Source organism: Botryllus schlosseri, chromosome 1 (assembly GCF_051294905.1).
Source record: "Botryllus schlosseri isolate E-star chromosome 1, Bs_hap1, whole genome shotgun sequence".
Lineage (NCBI taxonomy): Eukaryota > Metazoa > Chordata > Ascidiacea > Stolidobranchia > Styelidae > Botryllus > Botryllus schlosseri.
The window spans coordinates 1,195,439-1,221,120 of NC_137236.1; the positions used below are offsets into that span (position 1 = coordinate 1,195,439).

General features: G+C 37.8%; 3 protein-coding genes and 1 long non-coding RNA gene across 7 annotated transcripts in view; 1 reads left to right on the forward strand and 3 right to left on the reverse strand.

The window, feature by feature from the left end:
* LOC145441874 (uncharacterized) overlaps nucleotides 1-3,589 on the reverse strand; it is a 140,182-nt gene extending 136,593 nt beyond the window's left edge. Inside the window, exons 1-2 of one of the 3 annotated variants that reach the window (XM_080320796.1) lie at nucleotides 2,422-3,589; nucleotides 372-557 (exon numbers count right to left, since the gene is read on the reverse strand). In XM_080320796.1, the coding sequence (XP_080176922.1) occupies nucleotides 372-557; nucleotides 2,422-2,494 (259 nt within the window). In that variant the 5' untranslated portion in view covers nucleotides 2,495-3,589. Of the gene's footprint in view, nucleotides 1-332; nucleotides 558-2,421 lie in introns of all 3 variants that reach the window. The other 2 variants (XM_080320115.1, XM_080321983.1) reach the window with 2 other exon arrangements.
* Nucleotides 1-25,682, forward strand: part of LOC145448941 (uncharacterized) — a 507,956-nt gene that overhangs the window by 207,957 nt on the left and 274,317 nt on the right. The window lies entirely within an intron of this gene.
* The window catches only part of LOC145444558 (uncharacterized), a 199,573-nt gene that overhangs the window by 145,799 nt on the left and 28,092 nt on the right, over nucleotides 1-25,682 (reverse strand). The gene's annotated exons all lie outside the window — the stretch shown is intronic.
* LOC145445285 (uncharacterized) lies at nucleotides 16,571-25,340 on the reverse strand. Of its 2 annotated transcripts, none has more exons than XR_013916980.1 (5): nucleotides 25,182-25,340; nucleotides 24,917-24,993; nucleotides 21,520-21,665; nucleotides 18,115-18,244; nucleotides 16,571-16,918 (listed from the first exon to the last, which is right to left on the reverse strand). XR_013916980.1 is itself a non-coding variant. In XM_080323503.1 (5 exons), exons 1-4 carry the CDS (start codon nucleotides 25,209-25,211, stop codon nucleotides 18,185-18,187), a joined length of 312 nt encoding a protein of 103 aa, XP_080179629.1. In that variant the 5' UTR covers nucleotides 25,212-25,340; the 3' UTR covers nucleotides 16,571-16,918; nucleotides 18,115-18,184. The 2 variants fall into 2 exon arrangements, 1 of the variants encoding a protein (XP_080179629.1); XM_080323503.1 differs by having other exon boundaries at nucleotides 24,917-24,988; nucleotides 25,178-25,340.

Genomic DNA, 25,682 nt, shown 5'->3' on the forward strand with positions numbered 1-25,682 from the left:
TTGTGATGCTTATATTCAAATCCAGATACAGATTGCCGAGCTTCGACTGGGTCACATATCGACCTTTATTTTTTGTCATTTCCGACTCTGAGGCTTGAGATGACATCATTGACGTAAGTCTCAGCTCACAAGGCAAGGGAATGTGAACCGTGACAGTTCTATCGTGCGTTGCATGCAAAAATAGGTTAACTGTATGCAGGACAAGTTATATATGATGAAGGCGAGGAAAGTTATATATGATTAAGGTAGAGGAAAGTTAGCTTATCACTTCACAACCCAAATAAGTCAGGTTTACATTCATTCTGATACAGTCTAGCCACGTTGCTGAATACCTGGATTTACTGCATTGTCTTGTTTTTCACAATCTTTACCATGACTCTGCTCCGCGGAATCAGCAGCTTCTGCAGGTAGCTGATTGTTCCCCGCTACAATGCTAGTAAGACCTTGATTTTCGTTGATGATTTTCCCCTTATTGAGTGTTCCAATAGCAGCTCCTTGAATTACATCTCCAAAAACGTTGATTACTGTCTTTACATTTTGTTCGCTCCCAGCCTTGCCTATGCAAAATATCATATTATATTAGCATCATCACTATATTGCTATATTGACTTGGGCAAAAATCGAATTTCATATTCGAGAACTCTCTCATCAACAGTCATAACCTCCCATGCCATCAAACTATCCGTCGGGATAGCCATCATTCTAGTTGCCTTTTGCAATATGACAATAAAGGAGGCACAGAATTTTTCACTGTCGTAAAGGAGGGCGTGTCTAAAAAAGGATGAAAACCACTGCTTAACAGAATTGTCTTTAAACGATTGCAGATAGCAGCAAAAGTCTGCGAGGCCCGAGACGCGATTATTCAGGCCATCGACGATATCTTGCGCATGACATGTTACAGATGCGATTGCTCAGGCCAACGATTATATCGTGCGCACCAGGCCTGTTGGAGGTGCCAATGTTTAGGCCAGCGATTATATCTTGTGCACATGGCCGGTTGTTGACGCAATTAATTAGTGAGCATTGAGCGCGGGTGCAGCTATCAACGACCTAATTTTTCTTGTGTACTAATGACAAACCAACTCAGCACGAGATGGCGTACTGTAGAGCAGCGCAGACGAATCTTGCTAATTGGCAACACACTTGTTGCTAATTGGCAGCTCGTAACACTGATAATAGGCGGGATGGCCGAATGTGAATCGAAATTAACAACAAACATGAAGAAAGATGCGATTTGAAGTTTTATTTGGAGGGAGATTTTTTTCAAGAATTGTTGTACCCAACATTAAAATACATTTACTGGTACCTTTGATTTAATTTTATTAGGTCTATAACAAAATAGGGGCTATGGTTCTGTCTGTAAGGATCATGAGAACTTCTCAATATCTTTTTTAACAGCATAAGGTTCGCCTGTGCAACTAGAAAATATATATATTAGAGATATACAGTGGTTCTCAAACTGTGTGTCTCCACAGAATCTCAGGTGCCCGCGAGTCTTTTTGGGATTTCCAAAAAATCACTGTATGTGTATAATATTGAAGATTGGGCATGCAGACAAGCAGATGTGACTTGAAGGCGGTCAAACTTTTACAGCATACTGATCGATAAACAACAGAGGACGAAGTGCATTGTCCATGAAACAAATCCTGGCATTGCCGATGAATAGGGTAATGTCCAAATCATAAATTGGGCAACTATGCCTAGATAAAACTTGATTTTGATTCGCTTCAAATGAACTCATAAATACGGAATCGTCCCGCAAATCATTGCACAGTAGCTAGAATTCAATTTAGACATCAACAATACTTTCCAGGAATCGCTGTAAACATATATAGGCGAGTAATCAATTCATTTGGAAGCAATTGTTTTACAAAAGAAGAACAGCTCATTGATTTACTGATTGCTGCTATTTTTTAAACTATGATTTCACGAAAAATTTGGGATATCCATTTCAAATCCTATTCCATGAAAAGTGCAAACAAAATTTATTGTCATCTGCACCTTAAAAGGTTTATTTGTATAGCCTATATGTTTCTTCATGTTGACTGAAATAAAAAGCCGTAACCGAGATACGGTACACTGCTTGCAATACAACAATATGCAGGCATGTTATTCAACAATTAAACATCGTTTCAGTGCAATATATATCTGTATAAACAAGCATAGCCAACGCATACACGTGAATCGATTTTTAAGCAACCGCAAATGTGTTGCAATATGCCTAAAAACTTTGATAAGCACTGTATATATATTAGGGCTGTTTATTCTGTAGATTATCTGCAAAGTAAGCCATGGATACGCAGTATTCCAAACATTTTTCAAATTTTGAACAACCCTAATATATACCCTAGGCTATAACCATTTAATATTGATAATATTGATCACATGAATAGGAACTCAAATAATTAAAGATATCCTTACCGGTAGCTCCAGCTGACAACGATGAAGGCACCTCAGTGATACCAGAATCTTCACATCGACGCCTTTTCGCCATGATAACAATCACGTGATATCAAATAGTTAGACTACCGCATCATGCAATACTGATAATGCAACAAAAGCAATAATGTTACATCATGAACTCTATAGGCACGACATGTCAAGACTCAAAAAATTTGATTGGACTGTTCAAGTTAGCAACTGCGAACGGTCACAAATTTACAAGTCCCATTATCCATGTGAAATTCGATTACCGTTCAGTAACAAATCACATCAACTGTGATAGAAGCAAAAAATTATTTATATGTTCATGTCATTTCCCAGGACTCCAACTCCAACCTAGCGATCCGTGACAGTCAACAACTAAGCTTCTAGTTCAGGATTAATATTCCAGTAAATTTTCATAATCCCTGGCATATCAGTTCCATAAAATAATCTACAAGAATTTCAAAACCTATTATTCTCAAACCAACTACACTATCAGAGAACAGGTTTAGATGTGAAGCTGTTTTAATTCGAGCGCGTATGATCCAGGACTGGCAACCTGTCATTCCTTTTATGAGTCTAAATACCACTCATGAATGTCAAGCAATACCGTCGAAATACATGCCGGGATAATTCAACCACTCTGAAGTGTAACTGCCTTACCAGTCTGTCTGACATTGATCAATTTATTGAAATTCAGGAGGTTCTCGTTCAAACGAATCAGACCAAATCAGATTATTTATACCACTAAGAATCTGGTGTTCAATGAGTATTTGACAACGTGGTTCAACACCTTTCACTGCACAATGCGCCACTTGATTAACGAATTACACTATGCATCATGAGTGACAATAACACAAGTGTGAAAACGATTACAAAGGTGACAGTAAGCATCCAATCGGATCAGTAAATGTTCCTTACATGCAACACAACATCAGGGTTCTCTCAGTTAACATTGAGTAGTTCACATCGCGGTTATTGTTTGCTGATTAAAACGGTGTTTTGGACATTGCTGCATTTCTTGATTACCGTGATTTTCCATGTATAATGCGCAAAATTTTACCGATTATTTGCCCTATAATAGGGGTGCGTGTATTATACATGGGTACAACGAGCCTTGAAAAAATCTCCCTCGCTAAAAAACTTGAAATCACACTTTTCTACTTGTTTCTACTCGCACATCACATTCAGCCATAGTGCCCCGCAATCATTACTATCAGTGTAACGTCACAACGTGCTGCCAATTAGTGAGAAGCGTGTTGTCAATTAACGAGAGTCTTTTGCACAGCACGCGATCTTCTGCTGAGTTAGTTTGCCATTTATACGCAAGCGAAATTAGGTCATTGATTGCTGCACTTGCGCGCGACAATCCACGCTAATTCATCGCGTCAACGACAGGCCTGAACAATCGCATATACAGCAGGCCATGTGCGCATGATATAATCGCCTGCCTAATTAGTCGCATCTCCAGCAGGCCTGGTGCGCACAACATAACCGTTGGCCTCGCAGGCTTTGGCTGCTATCTACTATCGTTAAGAGACAATGCCGCTAATTGTATTATGATTAGCAATTGTTATGTCATGATTATTCAACAGTGAAATCGCAAAACAGAATGACATCGAATACTAAAACACAACAATTCATGAACTGAAATGCAGGGTGCGTACTGTAGGGCTACATGGGCACAGGCTTTTCCCAGAATTTGCATGCCATTATAAGGGTGAATATTATACATGGGGTTGTACTATACTTGAAAAACTACTGTACCGTAACTGTTACAACACCTTGTTGAAAAAACGTTACTATTCAAATTTGCTGTTATATATAGTAACACCATTAAATTCTGCACTCCAATTAAAAATGGGATGGAATAAAATGGAACTTGTATGGGCGATACAATTCATTTCAGAGAGTGTATTAGCTCATCTAATCGGCAGAACACAGAGAGCACGGTATTTCTAAGCGCAACATGGCTATTTTAAAAAAGGAGCTTTACCTGAACTCTCGTCGTTTCGTGTGATTACTAAGTAGGGATCTAAATAGTCACACACAAACTAAAGAGTCTTTCGTCAGACCGGGAAAAGCTAAATAACTAGAGATCGCACATTTTGAATCACACAATCGGCCAGCGAAGATAAAATTGTAGGTATACACACAATAATTGCATATTTGCAAGGTGTGCGTGGCAACTCTTGCATATACACATGTAGCCTTTGGCACCTGTGGGTCTTGGCCCATTCTTCAAGAATCCCTGATCTAGCGGTACCTGTAGGTTAATAACACAACGACATGAAGCTGTGCGGTTAACAAGTTCAATGTTTGTCCCTGAGACACTGTGCTATCCTTTAATTTGTCGATATTTATATAGACCTGGTAAAATTTAAAGCTGAGCGATTGTCCCTACCAAACAATCGATCATGTAGGGTATGTACAATAGGACTGGTCAATAATTACTTTTTTTCTAATTTCACAGGCTAGGCCTATACTTGATGAAATTTTTAGCTTAGCTAAAAATCGCTGCACACCAAATTTGGTACAATTGCAACCTGTAGCCGCATTGCTATAGAGAAGAACGTTTTGGATTTATTATATGAAAAATAAAATAAAAAACTAATTTTTCTGTCAACAACATGAAATTGTTAGGTTGCCGAAAGGAACGCTCCACACGGAGTTTGGCTCTGATTCCAACCAGTGGAACCAAGTTGTGATATACCAATTTGGATTTGACAAAATAATACTAATAGACTAATTCTAGGTCACCGTGAATATACTATTTTTTTTAATCAATAATTTTTCCCTGCCTGGTGCAGACACCATCCCTGTGATCGCAATTGTAATCACCAGTTGATCAGTGGCTTTATTTAGTGAGCCTATACATTGGGGTGGTTTAAAAATAACTTATTTTGTTTGATGAAATTGTCAGGTTGACTAAATAAATTCTGCAATCTGAATTCCGCTCAATTTCAACCTACAGAAATATTGCCATTAGACGAGAAAGTTTTCGATCTGTATTAAACAAAATCAAAAACATTTAAAATTTTACTAGGCTAGCCTACTTTATGAAATTGTTAGGTTGTTGTAAAAACAAATCAGAGCAAAAGTTGGAAAAAAATCGACACAAAAACAACAAATCCAATTTATTTCTGGTACTCAGCCTATGAATACTTTCCGGTTCCCTCAATTTTGGCAATAAGGCATAGTCGTTTGTGACATTGTTGACACAAAATGTCACTATAAATTTAATAGCGTACATCAGTCAAGTTGCTCGAAACTGATCCAACTATTAGGATATGTCTGTGGAAGTCGAACATGCACCAGAAAAATTACGACATACCGGTGGGTATCCTCATATGTAGCAAGGCCAAGACGTTACAAAGAATGTCAAACATTCAAATATTATCAATGTGATAGCCATTAATACATTTTTAATACAAAATCCTACAAGTGTCGAGTTTACTGGTTATCATGTTTGCAATAACAGTCAAGAAGGCATATAGGGGTGGTCAAACAATTTGTTGGAAAGCACTGTCTCCTCTAATTTTTCACGAGTGTGCGAGCACTCATCAACTCACTGCACGGTCCCTTGGACAACAGTGCGTAACAGCTAAAAAAATGTCGTCACTTTGGATTTTATTCGCGCAGCGTATAGATTTTTCTGTGTGCAGATACCGTGTCAGCACTGCACAATTGCCGCATGTGCGGTTGTGCGCAGCTTAGAGGGAACATTGTTGGAAAGCATTTTTAAACCAGCAATTCATCATGTTTCATGGCAACTGTAAATAAATTCAATGCCTTGTCTACAGAAAGTACTGTTGAAAGTCAGCAACTATAACCAAATTACGATAAGAGCAATTTCGAGCTTCCGTGGAAGACCAATTCAATTTTCGTGTAGAAAAACGACAAATCCTACTAAAAAAGAGGACACATCGTAGTACTATTTAAAACAGAAATATCATGTAGTCTTTACCGTCTGCTGTGTAACCTCGACAACAAACTAAACTTCATACCAGTAAATTCTGTCTATGCTATTACTCCTATACCACTACCCTTGCGTCAGGAAGTCAGTCAGTCAGACTGTAGCGTCAGCGTGGGGAACGGGGATCAGCTCGTCGACTAAAGTATCATTCAGATCTTTACCTTAAGAGTCATTGAGAAATCTATGTACCTTTACTATCTCCTCTGCATGGTACCGCTATAGCTGGTGAAGTTGTAAGTACTTAAAACCAATTTTTATAATTCGCACGCAGGACCACAGCTGATTAGTACTGCTGTCATCTGGGCCGAATACTTGTATGAAATTTCCAAAGCGGAAAAAAGATATGACCTACCATTACCATTTTTAACGAACTACCTCCGGGAGGATGAGTTAATACCTTTTCTGGATTCAATAGTGGTATAAATTACATACGAATATGAGATAACTTATTTCCAGATGCATAAGTACCGATAAATGTCCACCAAAATTTCTGTGATGTGATCGCATTCGCAACAATACACCATTGCTTCGATCAATTCGACCCTGTCAATATATCTTATCAGTAGGGTAACTTATACTTTGTTCCGGAAGATAAGTTATACCTTTTCTGAATCTAATAGTCATCCATCTTACACCCACACTAGAGACAACTCATTTCAAGGTACACAAGTTACTCTAAAATCCACCTAAATATGTCGTATAATCGCTACAAAGGTCAATTAACATTCGTTTCACACAACTCGACCATGCCAATATATATTATCGGTAGGGTAACTTATACTTTGTTCCGGAAGATAAGTTATACCTTTTCTGAATCTAATAGTCATCTATTTTACACCCAGACTAGAGACAACTAATTTCGAGATACACATAAGTTACTCTAAAATCCACCCAAATATGTCGTAATATCGCTACAAAGGCCATTTAACATTCATTTTACGCAATTGGTCCATGCCAATATATGTTATCAGTAGGGTAACTTAAACTTTGTTCCGGGAGATTAATTACACCTTTTCTGAATTTAATAGTTATCTATGTTACACCCAGACTAGAGACAACTCATTTTGAGGTACACAAGTTACTCGAAAATCCACCTAAATATGTCGTATTATCGATACAAAGGCCAATTAACATTCGTTTCACGCAACTCGACCATGCCAATATATGTTATCATTAAGGTGACATAAACATTGTTCCGGGAGATGAATTATGCCTTTTCTGAATCTAATAGTCATCTATGTTACACCCAGACTAGAGACAACTCATTTCCAGGTACACAAGTTACTCTAAAATCCACCTAAATATGTCGTATTATCGCTACAAAGGTCAATTAACATTCGTTTCACACAACTCGACCATGCCAATATATATTATCGGTAGGGTAACTTATACTTTGTTCCGGAAGATAAGTTATACCTTTTCTGAATCTAATAGTCATCTATTTTACACCCAGACTAGAGACAACTCATTTCGAGATACACAAGTTACTCTAAAATCCACCCAAATATGTCGTAATATCGCTACAAAGGCCAATTAACATTCATTTTACGCAATTTGTCCATGCCAATATATGTTATCAGTAGGGTAACTTAAACTTTGTTCCGGGAGATTAATTACACCTTTTCTGAATTTAATAGTCATCTATGTTACACCCAGACTAGAGACAACTCATTTTGAGGTACACAAGTTACTCTAAAATCCACCTAAATATGTCGTATTATCGATACAAAGGCCAATTAACATTCGTTTCACGCAACTCGACCATGCCAATATATGTTATCGGTAGGGTGACTTAAACTTTGTTCCGGGAGATGAATTATGCCTTTTCTGAATTTAATAGTTATCTATGTTACACCCAGACTAGAGACAACTCATTTTGAGGTACACAAGTTACTCTAAAATCCACCTAAATATGTCGTATTATCGCTACAAAGGTCAATTAACATTCGTTTCACACAACTCGACCATGCCAATATATATTATCGGTAGGGTAACTTATACTTTGTTCCGGAAGATAAGTTATACCTTTTCTGAATCTAATAGTCATCTATTTTACACCCAGACTAGAGACAACTCATTTCGAGATACACAAGTTACTCTAAAATCCACCCAAATGTGTCGTAATATCGCTACAAAGGCCTATTAACATTCATTTTACGCAATTTGTCCATGCCAATATATGTTATCAGTAGGGTAACTTAAACTTTGTTCCGGGAGATTAATTACACCTTTTCTGAATTTAATAGTCATCTATGTTACACCCAGACTAGAGACAACTCATTTTGAGGTACACAAGTTACTCTAAAATCCACCTAAATATGTCGTATTATCGATACAAAGGCCAATTAACATTCGTTTCACGCAACTCGACCATGCCAATATATGTTATCGGTAGGGTGACTTAAACTTTGTTCCGGGAGATGAATTATGCCTTTTCTGAATCTAATAGTCATCTATGTTACACCCAGACTAGAGACAACTCATTTCGAGGTACACAAGTTACTCTAAAATCCACCTAAATATGTCGTATAATCGCTACAGACGCCAATTCACATTCGTTTCACGCAATTTGTCCATGCCAATACATGTTATCGGTAGGGTAACTAAAACTTTGTTCCGGGAGATGAATTATACCTTTTCTGAATCTAATAGTCATCTATTTTACACCCAGACTATAGACAACTCATTTCGAGGTACACAAGTTACTCTAAAATCCACCTAAATATGTCGTATTATCGCTACAGACGCCAATTCACATTCGTTTCACGCAACTTGACCATGCCAATATATGTTATCGGTAGGGTAACTTAAACTTTGTTCCGGGAGATTAATTATACCTTTTCTGAATCTGATAGTCATCTATTTTACACCCAAACTAGATCGAACTTATATCAAGGTACACAGGTAACCATAAAATCCAACTGAATACGTCGGATCTGATCGCATTTTGCGACAACGCACAATCGCTTCACACGATTTGACGATATCAATATATCTCATCGGTAGGGTGACTTATACGTTGTTCCGGAAGATGAGTTATACCTTTTCTGAATCTCAAAGTCGTCTACTTTACACCCAAACTGGACAGAACGTGTTTTAAGGTACACAAGTCACCCTAAAATCCAACTGAATACGTCGGATCTGATCGCTACAAAGGGCAATGCACAATCGCTTCACGCAATTTTACTATGTGAATATATCCTATCGGTAGGGTGACTTATACTTTATTCCGAAAGATAAGTTATACCTATTCTAAATCTAGTACCCATATATTTTACGCCCGAACTGCGGACAAGTCATTTCGAGGTACACAACCCTTTGCTGCAAAATTCAACTAAATAAGTGTGATATGATCGCATTTCGCGACACACAAACCACAATTGCTTCGCTCATTTGACCATGTCAATATATCTTATCGGTAGGGTAACTTATGCCTTGTTCCGGAAGATAAGTTATACCTTTACTGAATCTAATAGTCGTCTATTTTACACCCAGACTAGAGACAAGGTATTTCGAGGTACACAAGTAACCCTAAAACCCACCTAAATATGTCGGATCTGATCGCCTTAGAGGGCAATTCACAGCGTTTCATGCAATTTGACCATATCTACATATCTTATCGGTAGGGTAAATTTAACTTTGTTCCGGAATATGATTTATACCTTTTCTGAATCTCATAGTCGTCTACTTTACACCCAAACTGGAGGCAACTTATTTTAAGGTACACAAGTAACCCTAAAACCAACCTAAATATGTCGGATCTGATCGCCCCAGAGGGCCATTCACAGCGTTTCATGCAATTTGACCATATCTACATATCTTATCGGTAGGGTAAGTTTAACTTTGTTCCGGAATATGATTTATACCTTTTCTGAATCTAATAGTCATCTATGTTACAACCAGACTGGAGATAACTTATATCGAGGTACACAAATAACTGTAAAATCCACCTAAATACGTCGGGTCTGATCGCTACAAAGGGCAATTCAGAATCGCTTAACGCAATTTGACCATGTCAATATATCCTATCGGTAGGGTAACTTATACTTTGTTCCGGAAGATGAGTTATACCTTTTGTGAATCTCATAGTCGTCTACTTTACACCCAAACGGGAGAGAACTTATTTTGAGGTACACAAGTAACCCTAAAAGCTACCTAAATATGTCGGATCTGATCGCCACAGAGGGCAATTCACAGCGTTTCATGCAATTTGACCATATCAACATATCTTATCGGTAGGAAAAGTTTAACTTTGTTCCGGAAGATGAGTTATACCTTTTCTGATTGCAATCGTCATATACTTTCAATAAAAACAATAGTTATGAGTGATGACCGATGTTCAGGTGTGAAAACAATAATTTTTATTATCAACGAAAATGAAAGAATGATTGATTTTTTTACAATAAAGCTGCGTAGAACAATATTTGCCCATTTGCTCTGATGAAATCGAAGGCTTCTTTGACGTCCACGAAATGTACCTGATAGTCGTTGAAACATATAGCCCCCCCCCCCCCCCCAAGGCAATTGAACGAGTACGAAATCCAGTGACCACCAGCATCATTGCAACGTTTATGAGTTATTGCGGATTTCAAAGTATATGTACGCCGTACGGGTACTACCAGCTTGAAGCAATACTTTGATCTTTTCGTCAATTTGAATTGGCGTAGCGGCTGTTGAGGTGCCAGTTGATTGTCTTGCCAACGAAATGATTAGAACATTAGAGATCGACGTCAAACTAATTCTGGCCAAGTTATTGGCGGAGTTGCAAACGCTGCAATGTCTGAAATCGATTTCGTTTTTGAAATGGTCCAAAAAAGTTTTTATGCTTGTGCAAGAACTGGGTACTGGGAGCATCATAGATCTATTCTTCGATTATTCTGCTTATTAATTGAATTACCACAGCTGCAGCATTGAGATTCACGTTCGACGCTCACGAATGGTACGCAGTTGAAACATTCCAAGGCAGTTGATACGTAAGGAGATGATAGAAACTCTTCAGAATCCAACTGATCGCCATACACGAAATCGCAGAAATCGCATGCTTCTTTAACCGATAAGTCATAAAAATCATCAGCAATCTCCTGTCTTGTCATTACCAGCTTCAATAATTCGGCATATTTATTGCCTGGTTTGAACGACATCAACGAATTCGTCTCCTTCAAAATATGACATAGTGACTGTGTCACAGCATTAAACCAGCATGTATTTCGGGTGTTTTTCAATGCCGGATATGCTTTAGTGAGGACTCCATGCTTTATCAGCCTTTACCAAACATTTCATTTCGAATTAGAGTCCGTCAATTTTGAATTTCCGGAGAAAAAAACCCTTAAAATTGCTTTTCAACTTCGATACCAAACAACCTAATAATTTGTGATCAGCCAGGGAGTTTATAATCGCAATTTGGCTATTTGCCTTTGAAAATGAAATGAGTATAAAATGATCTTCCCATATCAGTGGAAACAGCAACAGGTCGCACACTTCAACGTCATCGTTTTCGAGTCGACGATGAAATTTTTTAAAATCTCATCCGTCAATAATACTCCTGGTGACATCACACGGTACTGCGCAATTTTTTTATAAATCATATTCCGGAACAAAGTTAAACTTACCCTACCGATAAGATATGTAGATATGGTCAAATTGCATGAAACGCTGTGAATTGCCCTCTGTGGCGATCCGATCCGACATATTTAACAGGGTTTTAGGGTTACTTGTGTACCTCGAAATAACTTGTCTCTAGTCTGGGTGTAAAATAGATGACTATTAAATTCAGAAAAGGTATAATTCATCTCTCGGAACAAAGTTTAAGTTACCCTACCGATAACATATATTGGCATGGACAAATTGCGTGAAACGAATGTGAATTGGCCTCTGTAGCGATAATACGACATATTTAGGTGGATTTTAGAGTAACTTGTGTACCTCGAAATGAGTTGTCTCTAGTCTGGGTGTAAAATAGATGACTATTAGATTCAGAAAAGGTAGAATTCATCTCCCGGAACGAAGTTTAAGTTACCCTACCGATAACATATATTGGCATGGACAGATTGCGTGAAACGAATGTGAATTGGCCTCTGTAGCGATAATACGACATATTTAGGTGGATTTTAGAGTAACTTGTGTACCTCGAAATGAGTTGTCTCTAGTCTGGGTGTGAAATAGATGACTATTAGATTCAGAAAAGGTATAACTTAGCTCCCGGAACAAAGTTTAAGTTACCCTATCGATAACATATATTGGCACGGAGAAATTGCGTGAAATGAATGTGAATTTGCCTCTGTAGCGATAATACGACATATTTAGGTGGATTTTAGAGTAACTTGTGTACCTCGAAATGAGTTGTCTATAGTCTGGGTGTAAAATAGATGACTATTACATTCAGAAAAGGTATAATTCATTTCTCGGAACAAAGTTTAAGTTACCCTACCGATAACATATATTGGCATGGACAAATTGCGTGAAATGAATGTGAATTGGCCTCTGCAGCGATAATACGACATATTTAGGTGGATTTTAGAGTAACTTGTGTACCTCGAAATGAGTTGTCTCTAGTCTGGGTGTGAAATAGATGACTATTAGATTCAGAAAAGGTATAACTTAGCTCCCGGAACAAATTTTAAGTTACCCTACCGATAACATATATTGGCACGGAGAAATTGCGTGAAATGAATGTGAATTTGCCTCTGTAGCGATAATACGACATATTTAGGTGGATTTTAGAGTAACTTGTGTACCTCGAAATGAGTTGTCTATAGTCTGGGTGTAAAATAGATGACTATTACATTCAGAAAAGGTATAATTCATTTCTTGGAACAAAGTTTAAGTTACCCTACCGATAACATATATTGGCATGGACAAATTGCGTGAAATGAATGTGAATTGGCCTCTGCAGCGATAATACGACATATTTAGGTGGATTTTAGAGTAACTTGTGTACCTCGAAATGAGTTGTCTATAGTCTGGGTGTAAAATAGATAACTATTAGATTCAGAAAAGGTGTAATTAATCTCCCGGAACAAAGTTTAAGTTACCCTACTGATAACATATATTGGCATGGACAAATTGCGTAAAATGAATGTTAATAGGCCTTTGTAGCGATATTACGACATATTTGGGTGGATTTTAGAGTAACTTGTGTACCTCGAAAAGAGTTGTCTCTAGTCTGGGTGTAAAATAGATGACTATTAGATTCAGAAAAGGTATAATTCATCTCCCGGAACAAAGTTTAAGTTACCCTACCGATAACATATATTGGCATGGACAAATTGCGTGAAACGAATGTGAATTGGCCTCTGTAGCGATAATACGACATATTTAGGTGGATTTTTGAGTAACTTGTGTACCTCGAAATGAGTTGTCTATAGTCTGGGTGTAAAATAGATAACTATTAGATTCAGAAAAGGTATAATTCATCTCCCGGAACAAAGTTTAAGTTACCCTACCGATAACATATATTGGCATGGACAAATTGCGTGAAATGAATGTGAATTTGCCTCTGTAGCGATAATACGACATATTTAGGTGGATTTTAGAGTAACTTGTGTACCTCGAAATGAGTTGTCTATAGTCTGGGTGTAAAATAGATGACTATTAGATTCAGAAAAGGTATAATTCATCTCCCGGAACAAAGTTTAAGTTACCCTACCGATAACATATATTGGTATGGTCGAGTTGCGTGAAACGAATGTTAATTGGCCTTTGTAGCGATAATACGACATATTTAGGTGGATTTTGGAGTAACTTGTGTACCTCGAAATAAGCTGTCTCTAGTTTGGGTGTAACATAGATGACTATTGGATTCAGAAAAGGTATAAGTCATCTCCCGGAACAAAGTTTAAGTTACCCTACCGATAACATATATTGACAGGGTCAAATTGATCGAAGCAATGGTGTATTGTTGCGAATGCGATCACATCACAGAAATTTTGGTGGACATTTATTGGTACTTATGCATCTGGAAATAAGCTATCTCATATTGGTATGTAATTTATACCACTATTGAATCCAGACAAGGTATTAACTCATCCTCCCGGAGGTAGTTCGTTAAAAACGGTAATGGTAGGTCATATCTTTTTTCCGCTTTGGAAATTTCATACAAATATTCGGCCCAGATGACAGCAGTCTGATTAGTACATTTACCTAAAATATTTCTAACCACAACAAACCTAAATTGTCTTGTGCGGCAAGTGCGGTACGATCGGCCATACTTTGTCCACAATGCTAGCAACAACAATATATTTTAACAGTCACAACATAGTGTCTCATTGGACACTATGGTCACAATAGGTGGGAATACACTAAAATTCCAGTCGTTACAAGTTTGATCGATACCAACGTGGGAACAGGGTCCAACTATCACCCAACTGTATTCACCAGTGTACATTCTGATTCATTAACTTTTTGACCCCTTCAACTTTACATGCGCGTAATCGTAAAATCGCTCGGCCTCAGGCAGGGCCCTTTTAGATTTGTTTAGAGCCCCTTGAGGGACGTAATTTCGTCAGTTTGTTTTAGTGATAGCAATAGAGCATAAATTTCTCGATCAGCTGATCTCACTCCATGTTTGACACGGGGCAGGACAATCGATATACGTGAAGCATTAGCGCCATCACACAGGAGTGAGACCAGCGACAAATTGATAGCAGTCATCCAGATCGATATTATATTTACTTTGTATTCAATTTAGTTATTTTCCAGTGCATAATGTTATTATTGCAGAAGATGCGATGCGAATCATCGACATTTAAAAGAACTATACGGGGTATTCCCTAAATCGAGTCATGTTTGTTTCTGGAGCCATAGAAAATAGAATCGCGGCAGACATGGATGAGGTGGAGTGGAAATAACTTATTTTTTAGATCGAAAAAGGGGGTTCTCGAATCCCGACAAATGACCTGAAATTTCAATAAAATTTGACTTCAGATGATTGCCCCCATTTTACAGCTGGTATTTTCCCAATTTTTGCGCGCGAGGTGGTAAAATTGCCCATCTGCCATCTCAAGAATTACTGGTCGTACAGTCATGATATTTAGGAGAGATGAGCGGATTTGAAATTTCTATGTCCTAATCCAATCCAAATCCGAACCTTCAAATCCAAATCCTAATCCATAACTTTTTTCATATTCAAGTCCATGTCCAATCCTAATCCGATTCCAACTGGAAATTCAGAAAAAAAACTAATTTATGCAATGGAGGGATTCGAAAAAATTTCTTCCACAACCAACGATTCACTTGATTCAAGATAACCTAGAAACCATAAGTACATTAATAACTGATCTGAATAAAGTTTGACGCCATTCGCCACACAACATTTCAATCTCCTAGAAAATAGGTAAATCCAATCCAAATCCTAATCCATTCTGAAAAAAATGTCTAATCCAAATCCGACAAAATTTCACAAATCCTGTTTTTTCAAAACCTAATCCTAATCCATGCTCATCTCTGATATTTAGCTCAAAAGCTGTCAAAACATCATTTGTCAATCAGTCTTACGAAGAAAGTTTTCTCAATTGTCCAGTGGACAGCAATCTTTTCTAAACAACATACGTGTATACTGTATAGTATATTTGTTGATGGTGCAAAACCAAAACATGCAGGCATCGACACTTATGGTGTTGCTTTGACAATCGTCCACTATGAAAGGTTAATACCACCGTGTCGTGTAACAAGGAAGAGACGAATTTGCCTAGCAATCTTCTCTGTTAGCGTGATGTGCAGTATCGAGCGCATTTATAATAAGAAACTGTCCTGAGTTCTGAGGTAAGCTACATTAGGATTACATTTGTAAATTCCGATACCTTTCAGCCTATATGGAATCTCGGTTCATTTTTTGAAATAAATCCTTCGTGATGAGAGCTTTTCTACATATATTAAATCAAGTAATTAAACAGAAAATCCTGCGTGACATAGCCACCAATTCCATTCTGGCCTTTCAGTGATAACAATGGCTTACTGGCAGACTTCTGATAACCCACCTTATAAATCACAACAATGTAATCACATGTTTGTGCAATGCAGAGTCACGTTGAAACTATCAACTCTATTTTGACTCTTGTGTTTCTTGTGAAAGAAATACGACTTCACCGTTTTCTATCTTCCATTGTACTGTCAAATTTCATCGAAATGTCCGGTAGAATTTCGTCAAACCTTATTCGAAAAGTCTATCATAGCTTTCACATATTACTGGTCATGTTTTTTCGCAAGATATACACTAACTAATGTAGGCTAGCAATGGCATGATACAGTTTCACACGATCTGTCCATGTGCAGTTTTAACTGATTCATATCGCTGAAATTGATGAGAATTTGAGTAGGGGTGCACCATTCTGGTGTTTTCCAGTTCTCTTGCCAGGCAGTTCCAGCAGGCCGGTCAATATCATTTCCGAGCAGAGTAGTGAAATTCCACGATTCTTCAAGGGCTATCTGGACCATCTCGGCCTTTTTGGATGTTGTCTTGGCAAGGTCTCATTCTCTTTAGAACGCTGCATCACATTGCATTGCGTCCACATCGTTTTCGGTCTGCAAATAAACGAGGGGTCAACACTATATCGGGTCTATCACAGCTTGAAAAAAAAATCGGTATTTGCCATTGGAGGTGAAAAATATCGCCAATTTTCATGGCATCGCAACACAGTACAGTACAGGAGTTAGAGAATTATAATTTACAAAGGCTATACTGAGAATATCGATCTATTTCTTATAGCTTACAAAGTGGTCACGTAGTCATTGTTTGTGCTCAAGTACAAGTATCGTCATACAATCTCGAGTACAAGCATACCGTAATTTTCCAGGGATGATACACCTCAACGTATAATATGCACCCCTAAAATGGCATGTAAATTCTGGGGAAAAGCCTGCACCCAGTTTATCAAAGCACTCCTCATAGAATAATTTCTAAAAATCAACGTCAACACAGAACGTAATGACGACAACAGCATGCAATTTGAAAACAAGTATCTGAACGTTAATTAACTGAGAAATTTCCTACGGACCCTTTGATATCACTCCAAAACTAACAAGAAATATATGCACATTTGAGCTGGATACCTTGTGATACGGAGATAAACAGTGACCTTGGATATATAAAAACCATTTTAAGAAATTCCACAAATTTTACATGCCAATTATCAGACCGCTTCGGTGACGTGTATACCCAATATTATACCCTTTGCGACCCATGTGTTACATAGGGTTACCATACATCCTTTACGAGGATTTGGCCTCATTTTCAAGGTTTTTGAAAATGTCCTACTTTTGGAGATTTTGTCCCGAGATACTGTAAATCAGCACTGAAATAACGCTTCACCGGCTATTTCGGGAGCTGAGCCAAAAAGTTGACCTTTCTTTGGTCAACCGACCGCTAAATATTGACTGTATCTTTTAGAGACATCTGGGAGTATAATAGAGTCTCGCCCACACCAAATTTGTAGTCTTTTGAAAAGAAATTCAACAATCAGAATAAAGTTAGAGCTTGTTAATGGGACTTCGGCTCGCGTAAACTTCAATAAACTCACATGTAACGAGCATGATATCGAAAAGGCACTAGCAGCTGTCTACTTGAAATGAGCCTCCGATATTTGATTTCAAGTTGCACACTTGCCTTGAATACAAGTTAGGTTTTTTTTGATGACTGGTCTGGAGTAGGTCAGCACCACAATACTGAAAAGCTTGTGCCGGATATCGGCCCTCATGTACCAGGTGGAACGAGACCTTACCTGTCGAGATACGAATTTCTCTTGTCCTACTTTTCATTATTTTTCTTCTTCTGTTGATTGAGAATCCTTTTCATATCATTGCTGCAGTCTGCTTGATGCACTCGAATCTCTTTACCGTTGAGGATTTCGCCTGAAATGGCAGCCACACATTTGTTTACAGACACACTTACGAACTACCAATCTAGTCAGTTGGCGATCAACCAACTACTGATTATGCAGTAGTTCTAGTTGTGGATTTGGAAAAGAGAGTAGTTCTAGTTCTAGCTCATGTTGTGGATTTCATAAAGTTAGCAGTGCTAGGGGTTCTTCTACTCGAGTCACTATTTTTGGTGACTCGAGTCATTTCTACAAATGCGTAAAATGACTCAAATCGACTTAATTTGATTATTGACTCGAACCAAGTCATATGACTCGAAACTAGGATGGTCAAGACCAATTGTAGCTTCGAATAATAGTTAAGTAATCATTTGGGCGGTTTTTTATTTTACCTAAAAAAAAAATTTGACCTAAAAAAGAAAAATTTTGGCTTTTTTTGACCTAAAAAATCTAAATTTTGACCAAATTTTGACCAAACGTATGCAAATTAGGTGTTTTCCCACATAATGTTAGAATTGCACCACTTATCTTCATTTCTGGTTGGAACTGACTGTCCTAACAAAGTAGTTTGGCCTGAAAAAAACATTTCGTGGCTTAGAAACAGGCAATTTTTTACATGAAAAAAACAATATTTTAACGAAATCTGGCCCCATGAAGAATTCCAGTGGTTACAATAGGTATTATGGTAGAAATAATTGAAATATTTTGCAGTACAACGAGAGATACTTTCCTATATTCTTGGGTAGAAAGTTCACGTTCTTACTAAGAAGCTTGCCAAGGACATTCAACCTGCAGCAGTTGTTGGCCGCCAACAATTAAGTTGTGCGTACACTGCTGGTGCTGGTGACACACTGTGTAGCTTCATTCTGACAAGTCTACATCACAATTTTTCATCATGCGCTTCTTAATATAAGAATGATACAATGCACAAGAAGTCTTTCTTCAGTTAGGATATTGCGGTGCGTTAGCCATAACACCATGCCTACCTCTTATTTGTTTTATTTGACTGTTTATGATTCACAATGAGCAGACGAATGGGTTTTTACAACGGTAGGCCTATAAAATAGGCTTAAAGCGGTATTATATCAAATTATAAGTTCACCGACAGTGCAAAATCTACGATACTAACAAAATGACAAAATGACAAATTTTGACCTAACGCTACAATTTTGACAAAATTTGGACAAATTTTGGCATGTCAAAAAAAAAAACGCCCTAGTAATCATATTATTGGTATTTCGGCTATCGGTTAGGATATTCGGAAAGTAGGGTCAGGAACTGTTAGAATTGAGGAAATTTACGATATTATGAATGTGGGCAATTCTATATCACTAGAGCACAGTTGAAAAAGTGGGTTGAATCGGATTGAGATCAAAACTTAACAGTGAACACAATGACTCGTACTCGAGTCAAAACTATAAAAGTGAGATTGACTTGTGACTCGGATCCTTGCGACTTGGTCCCAACCCTGATTTGTTTTGCCTCGTTTTCCCAGACAACTCAACAATTTCATGAGGTTGACAGTAAAATTTGGAAAAAAAATTTATATATATATATATTTATAATAAATTAATAAATTTCAATTGGCTCTGTGTCGGCCTCTACAGGTAGGAATCGAGCCGAATTTGGTGTGCAGCGTTTTTAGGCAACCTAACAAATGTGTTGTGAACCACTGGCCTGTGACTCTGTCGATTCCCTTAATCGTATTGGTGTATTCATTAAACATGTTGAAGAAGATGCATTTGAAATAATACACCTGACACCTATTCAACACAAAATCATCGTTAAGTGATTTCACCCAAAAGTTTCCAAATAAATCAGGCTGGGAAAGGATGAACTAGGCGAATATTAGAGACTGCGAATTCTCCCATTGTATACTATGGGTTAGTTTTGTAACATCTGACGTGGTCAGTGATGAAGTATTTTTACTTTTGGTCAGGGTTGTAACCTAGTCACAAGGTTCCGGGTTGCAAGTCAATCTCACTTTTATAGTTCTGACTCGAGTCAAGTCGATTCATTTTCAATTCACCACCGGGTCAAGTCCGAGTCCAAGTCAGCGAGAAGAGGGTCCAGTCTTGTTCAATCCACTATTTTTATAACTGTTCGGTGATATCGAGCGGTTCGCATTTATACTATACTAATTTTTCTCACTTTTAACAGTTTATGATCGCATTTTCAAGTACCGCTAACAATAAACAGAATACCAATCGCGTGGTTACTTTACTATTTTCCAAAATTACAATGAAATGTCGGTCTTGGCTGCCAAAATATCGAGTCATATGACTTCGCCATAGTATTACGGAATGACTCGAGTCCAAGTCGAGTCATTACACAGTTTGACTCGAGTCGAGCTGTTTCCGTACTATGAGAAAATGACTCGAGTCAAGTTGAGTCATCAGAAAATCGTGACTCGAGTCATTACAATCCTGATTTTGGTAATGCTCAAGTACTGGTAGGCTTGTCTAGTTACACTACCAACACATTTCGTTATGATTTTAGACTGCTTCCACTTGTACTTCACACTTTCATGTAAAACCAGCCTACTTACTTCTGAACCATGATGATTTGTCAAGTGGAAGTAGTTTGGGGATGAGCTTGCGTGATTTTTTGAGCTACATTGGCATGACACGTGGGCGAAATACCCCTTCATCACAAAATCCAAATATATTTTAGAAAATTGCACATAAACCTATATGTCGTGTCATTTGTCAGTCCACGTTACTCACGGCGATGCACATGCAATTCCGGAAATATCAAACTTCGATTACTTGCTAAAAGCATGTAACACGCCCAACAAATTGACTTTTTCGGACTACTTACTCGTTTACTTTTCAGACCCTTCATTTCGTACGTACACTTGACGTAAACATTGAAAATCTATTTGAAATCGAGTACAAAGTTACGGCTATCTTCCACCTCAATATGAGTTTCTTCATTGACTACTTGGATCACGTAGTAACATACCGTACAGTTTTCCAGTTGCATGTTCAAACTTACGGACACTTATTTTTCGCATCATGTTCAAGGACTGCGTCACGCACATTGCTCACCATGTTAGTAGAATAATAGGCATCAGTCTACACCACACAAGAAACGCGTACAATAGATTTCTACTGCCAATGTAGATTGTTGACGTTATACTTACTCCAGGCTTTTTATAGTAGGCCTAGTTTTAGTTCTAGTTGCAGGGATTAAAAAGTGGGTAGTCCTGGTTCTAGATTTTCGATCTAAAAATCCCGCAGCTCACACAAGACTCGCGGACTGGCGACCAGTGATGCAACGAGACACAAGTTACAAAATAAGCTCTACCTTGGCATCGTAAATCTGACCATGCACCGGAAAAGCCTCGGCCAAAACGTTTTCCAAAAATGGACAGATTTCAAACAAACAATACAGCCGTCCTTGTTGAACATCATTAGACGTCTTGGGATCGCGTTTCGTCTTGGACTTAATAACTAAAAGCAAACAAGAACTAAGACCAAGCACACACAGCATGCGCTCGAAATGCCGTTTTGCTGATCTCTTAAGGGAGTAGCTATTTTGCTAATGTCGCCAATTACGGTATACTGCTTGAGTAGCAATATCTCGTGAACTATACTGAAGTGAGAGACAAGGCGCTCATTTTCGTTGGTATATTCCTATAACGTTGAATTGCATAAAATCTCGAGGCACTTTCATGCTATCTTGAACAATGGGTATAATAATTGTGAGCGATATATACAGCAGACAACAAGATGGATAAAAAGAGCTGTTCAAAAATAACTTCATCTTTTAAATTTCACTGGCTACGTGATAACATTATTATGTTGGCTAAAACAACGCGGCACACCCAATTTCGCTCAATTCCAACCAGTAGAAGCAAGACTCTTGCAATAGAAAGTTTTGAATTTAACATATAAAAAATAAAATTTCAAATTATTTCGGCCGACCCCATAAAATTGTTACGCTGTCAGTAAAGATGATACTCACCGAATTTGGCTCAATTCCAACCAGTAAAAGCGAAGTCATTGCGGTAGAGAAATTTGGGTTTGAATAAATTAGTATTTACGGTGGCTAACTCTGGAATTATTATTTATTATAAAATCATGGAATTAGATATTTTGCTACTGCAATAAGTTTGCTTCTAGTGGTTGGAATCGAGCCACATTTGGTATGCATCATCTCTCTTGACAACCCAACAATTTATGGGGTGGACAGAAAAAATTTGAAATTCATTTTTTATATGTATTCCAAATTTTCTACTGCAAGAATCTCGCTTCAACTGGTTGGAATTGAGTCAAATTTGGTTGTAACAAGTCTTGTAATTGCTTAAAAATGAACAGAAATACTTCTACTTCAATCGCCAGATAGTGTAAAGCTAGAGTCCAACATAAATAACTCGATTCAAGTCACTTTGTCTCAGGGTTGTAACCAAGTCACATGGTTCCGAGTCACGAGTCAATCTGACTTTTGTGGTTTTGACTCGAGTCGAGTCGAGTCATTTTCAGTTCATCACCGACTCGAGTCCGAGTCCAAGTCACCGTTTTAAGGGTCAAGTCCGAGTCATAGTGTTATGACTCGAGTCGAGTCCAAGTCACAGTATTGAAGTCATGTTCAACTTATGTTTCCAATCCTGCTTGGGTGATATCGAATTCCTTGCTTGCCAAACATGCTTATTTTGTCCCTATCATAGTCTTGGCACAAGTTTAGTTAGTTGGGCAGATAACAGGCAGTTCCTGGCCTCATATACCGATGCTACAGATAGACGAGACAGGCCGCCAATACGATAACGTTACTAATCATAGAACTTTAAATCAAATATCTGTCTTGTCAGTCTGATATTTCACAAATAAAAGCATTCAGTTTTTATTACGAGCACATCGACGACCGCTCACAAATAGCTTATAGAGAATAAACGAATTCACGTCTACATACTATCTGATAGAGAACCTACGAATTCACGTCTAGCTAGATAAAAGCTGGTAAAGAATCAACAGATAAACGCTTGTGTAGAGGTAGAGTTTCGATTTCACATCATATCAGGTGGTTGACCAGAAAAAAAGGTCAACTTTCCTGCTCAGCTGCCGAAATAGTCGCCGGAGCGTTACTTTAGTGCTGATTTACTGTTGTCTTAGTCGAATTTGCCCTACATTTACCAAAAGAATTCCCAAAAATGAAGACAGAATCTCAAAAAAGAGGCTACTTCTTAAAATTGTTAGATTATCGAAAAGAACTTAAATTTGGCTTAATTCCAACCAGTAGAAAGCAATGCTAAGAGAAAATATTTTGCATTAATTACAAATAGAGACTTTCGAAATATACCGGCTACCTCATGATATTGTTAGATTGTGTAAAAATGTGATTCATAGAAAATTTGGCTCAATTCCAACTAGAAGAAGCGGAGTTATTTGAGTGGAATATTTTGGATATGAAAAATAGTCGACTTACTGCTAGTATGTAATTATATTATATGAAATCATTTCTCACTAAAAATACTCCATGTATTTTCAAATCCCAAATTTTCTCCTCTCATTTCATTGATTCCACTTTTTCAAATTAGGCCAGATTCAGTGTTCTTTTTATGCAACGTAGCAATTTTATCAAGTAGCCACCCAGTAGAATAAAAAAGAAGGTATTTTTGATCGGCCCTATTGTACAAACATCACACAATATTAGCCATTCATTATTATCACATGCACACTGCACATACCTAACAAAACGTCAAATGGACGGAGGGTATTATGTGTTTTCACAGACAGCAGATCAAATCAATGAGTTACACTTGAAAAATACTAAAGTGGAAAGGAGATTCTCATATATGTTGAGGCGGCATGGCCTTAGAATAATCCACATCCCCTGGATACACGTTCCTCTGGCGCATTTGATGCAGGAATTGAAAAGCAATTTTGAACCACACTGAAGAGCATTAGATACTCATCCATTCTAGTCGGCCAAAAATGCAAAGAATCATCGCCTTCATATCTACACATGAGCTTATCAGTCTCTTCCAAGTAGGCTACTTGACCATCTGAGTCATTTCTTTGGCGCTAATTGGACTTTGCTTCGATTGTTTGCTTGTATAATTGAAATGTATTGAGTACTTTGATGGCGGAGGATCTATTACCTCTTCATCACTGGATGATTTTGTACAATGCATTGCTCTTTGCTACTATGTACCATTGTCTTTTGCTTTTACGGCGGCGCATATCTGATATCAGACGAGTGCAACGAAAGCAGTGGTGACAAATAGCGATGTCGACAGAATTCGTCACATGCGTTGATCTAACCATTGTGATTCGCAACTTTCTTCACCTTCAAGTCACATAAAATAAGCCGAGTCAATGACTTGAGTCGAGTCATGCGAAATGACTCGAGTACAAGTCGAGTCAATCAAAATATTGACTCGAGTCGAGTCGAGTCATTTTCCCATTTCAAGAAAATGACTCGAGTCAAGTCGAGTCGAGTCACAAAAAAATCGTGACTCGAGTCTGACTCGAGTCGAGTCATGACTCGAGTCATTACAACCCTGCTTTGTCTATTCATTCCAATCGAGTGATTGTCAAATTTTAATATAATGAGCGTGGGTCATTTAATAAACGGGCCGTTTCGTGAATTTATTGAAAAGTTTGAGAACCACTTGGTTACAAAACCATAATTGTAATGCACCTACAATGTCGCTGCCAATTCTAATTGTGTCTTGAAAAGTATGTCGTGATATTAAACTCACCTTGTACTACAATTGAAAATGTCGTTGCTTCAAATTTGCGCAAATTACTTGAATCTGATCGATAAAAAGACCCTTGTCTGTAATGACAAAGAAAAGATACGTCGATTCAAAATCGACTCAAATTCAAATTCAACATTTAACCAATGTGTTGAGAATTTTTGTTACATACAGTAACCAAGTAATCATATTGGCGGTGATGTCACAGAATGAAAAACTCTCATATCCGAGATCATTGATTTAGGGATAAAACAAAATCTGAACTTACCCATATGGTGCCTTTCAGTCTTTCAGACATTGATGTTCGTCAGATTACATCTGATCGGTTGCGATTGCATTTTGAATTCTTGATGCTTTTTACATTAGCTTCACCTTCCTACGTCTCGGCATAATATTGAGCAGCATTCGACCAGCTACCCCAACGAGTAACTGCTTTAGCTTCTTAGTGCTTGATTGCTTCATCGCTAAAATTGGTACTTTTTATTTAAACTATACTAGAAATATGACTTTATAACTTTTAAGCAGCAAAATATGACTTTATATGAATTCATAACTTTCTTAATATACCCCATAGGGATGCGGTTTTTGCGTTAAAATTGATTTCACGACTTACTGATGCATAGAAAAAAATATGACTTCAATGACTTTAAATGGCCCTAGTCATTTCTCATTACAATTCCCATACACATAATGTAGGTTAACATGCAAAAGGTATGACATAATTGCAAATTGGAGGGTGTGCGATCTGACTTCCTACTGACCATGTTAG

Excerpts from the sequence above, each read along its gene's own strand:
- LOC145445285 (XM_080323503.1), bottom strand. The coding sequence starts at position 25,211 with ATGTCTGAAAGACTGAAAGGCACCATATGGGTAA. Across the intron at positions 24,989-25,177 it reads GAAAGGCACCATATGGGTAA|GGTCTTTTTATCGATCAGAT; the intron begins GTTCAGATTTTG and ends ATTACAGACAAG. Across the intron at positions 18,245-21,519 it reads GTCAGATTTACGATGCCAAG|GCGAAATCCTCAACGGTAAA; the intron begins GTAGAGCTTATT and ends CTGCCATTTCAG.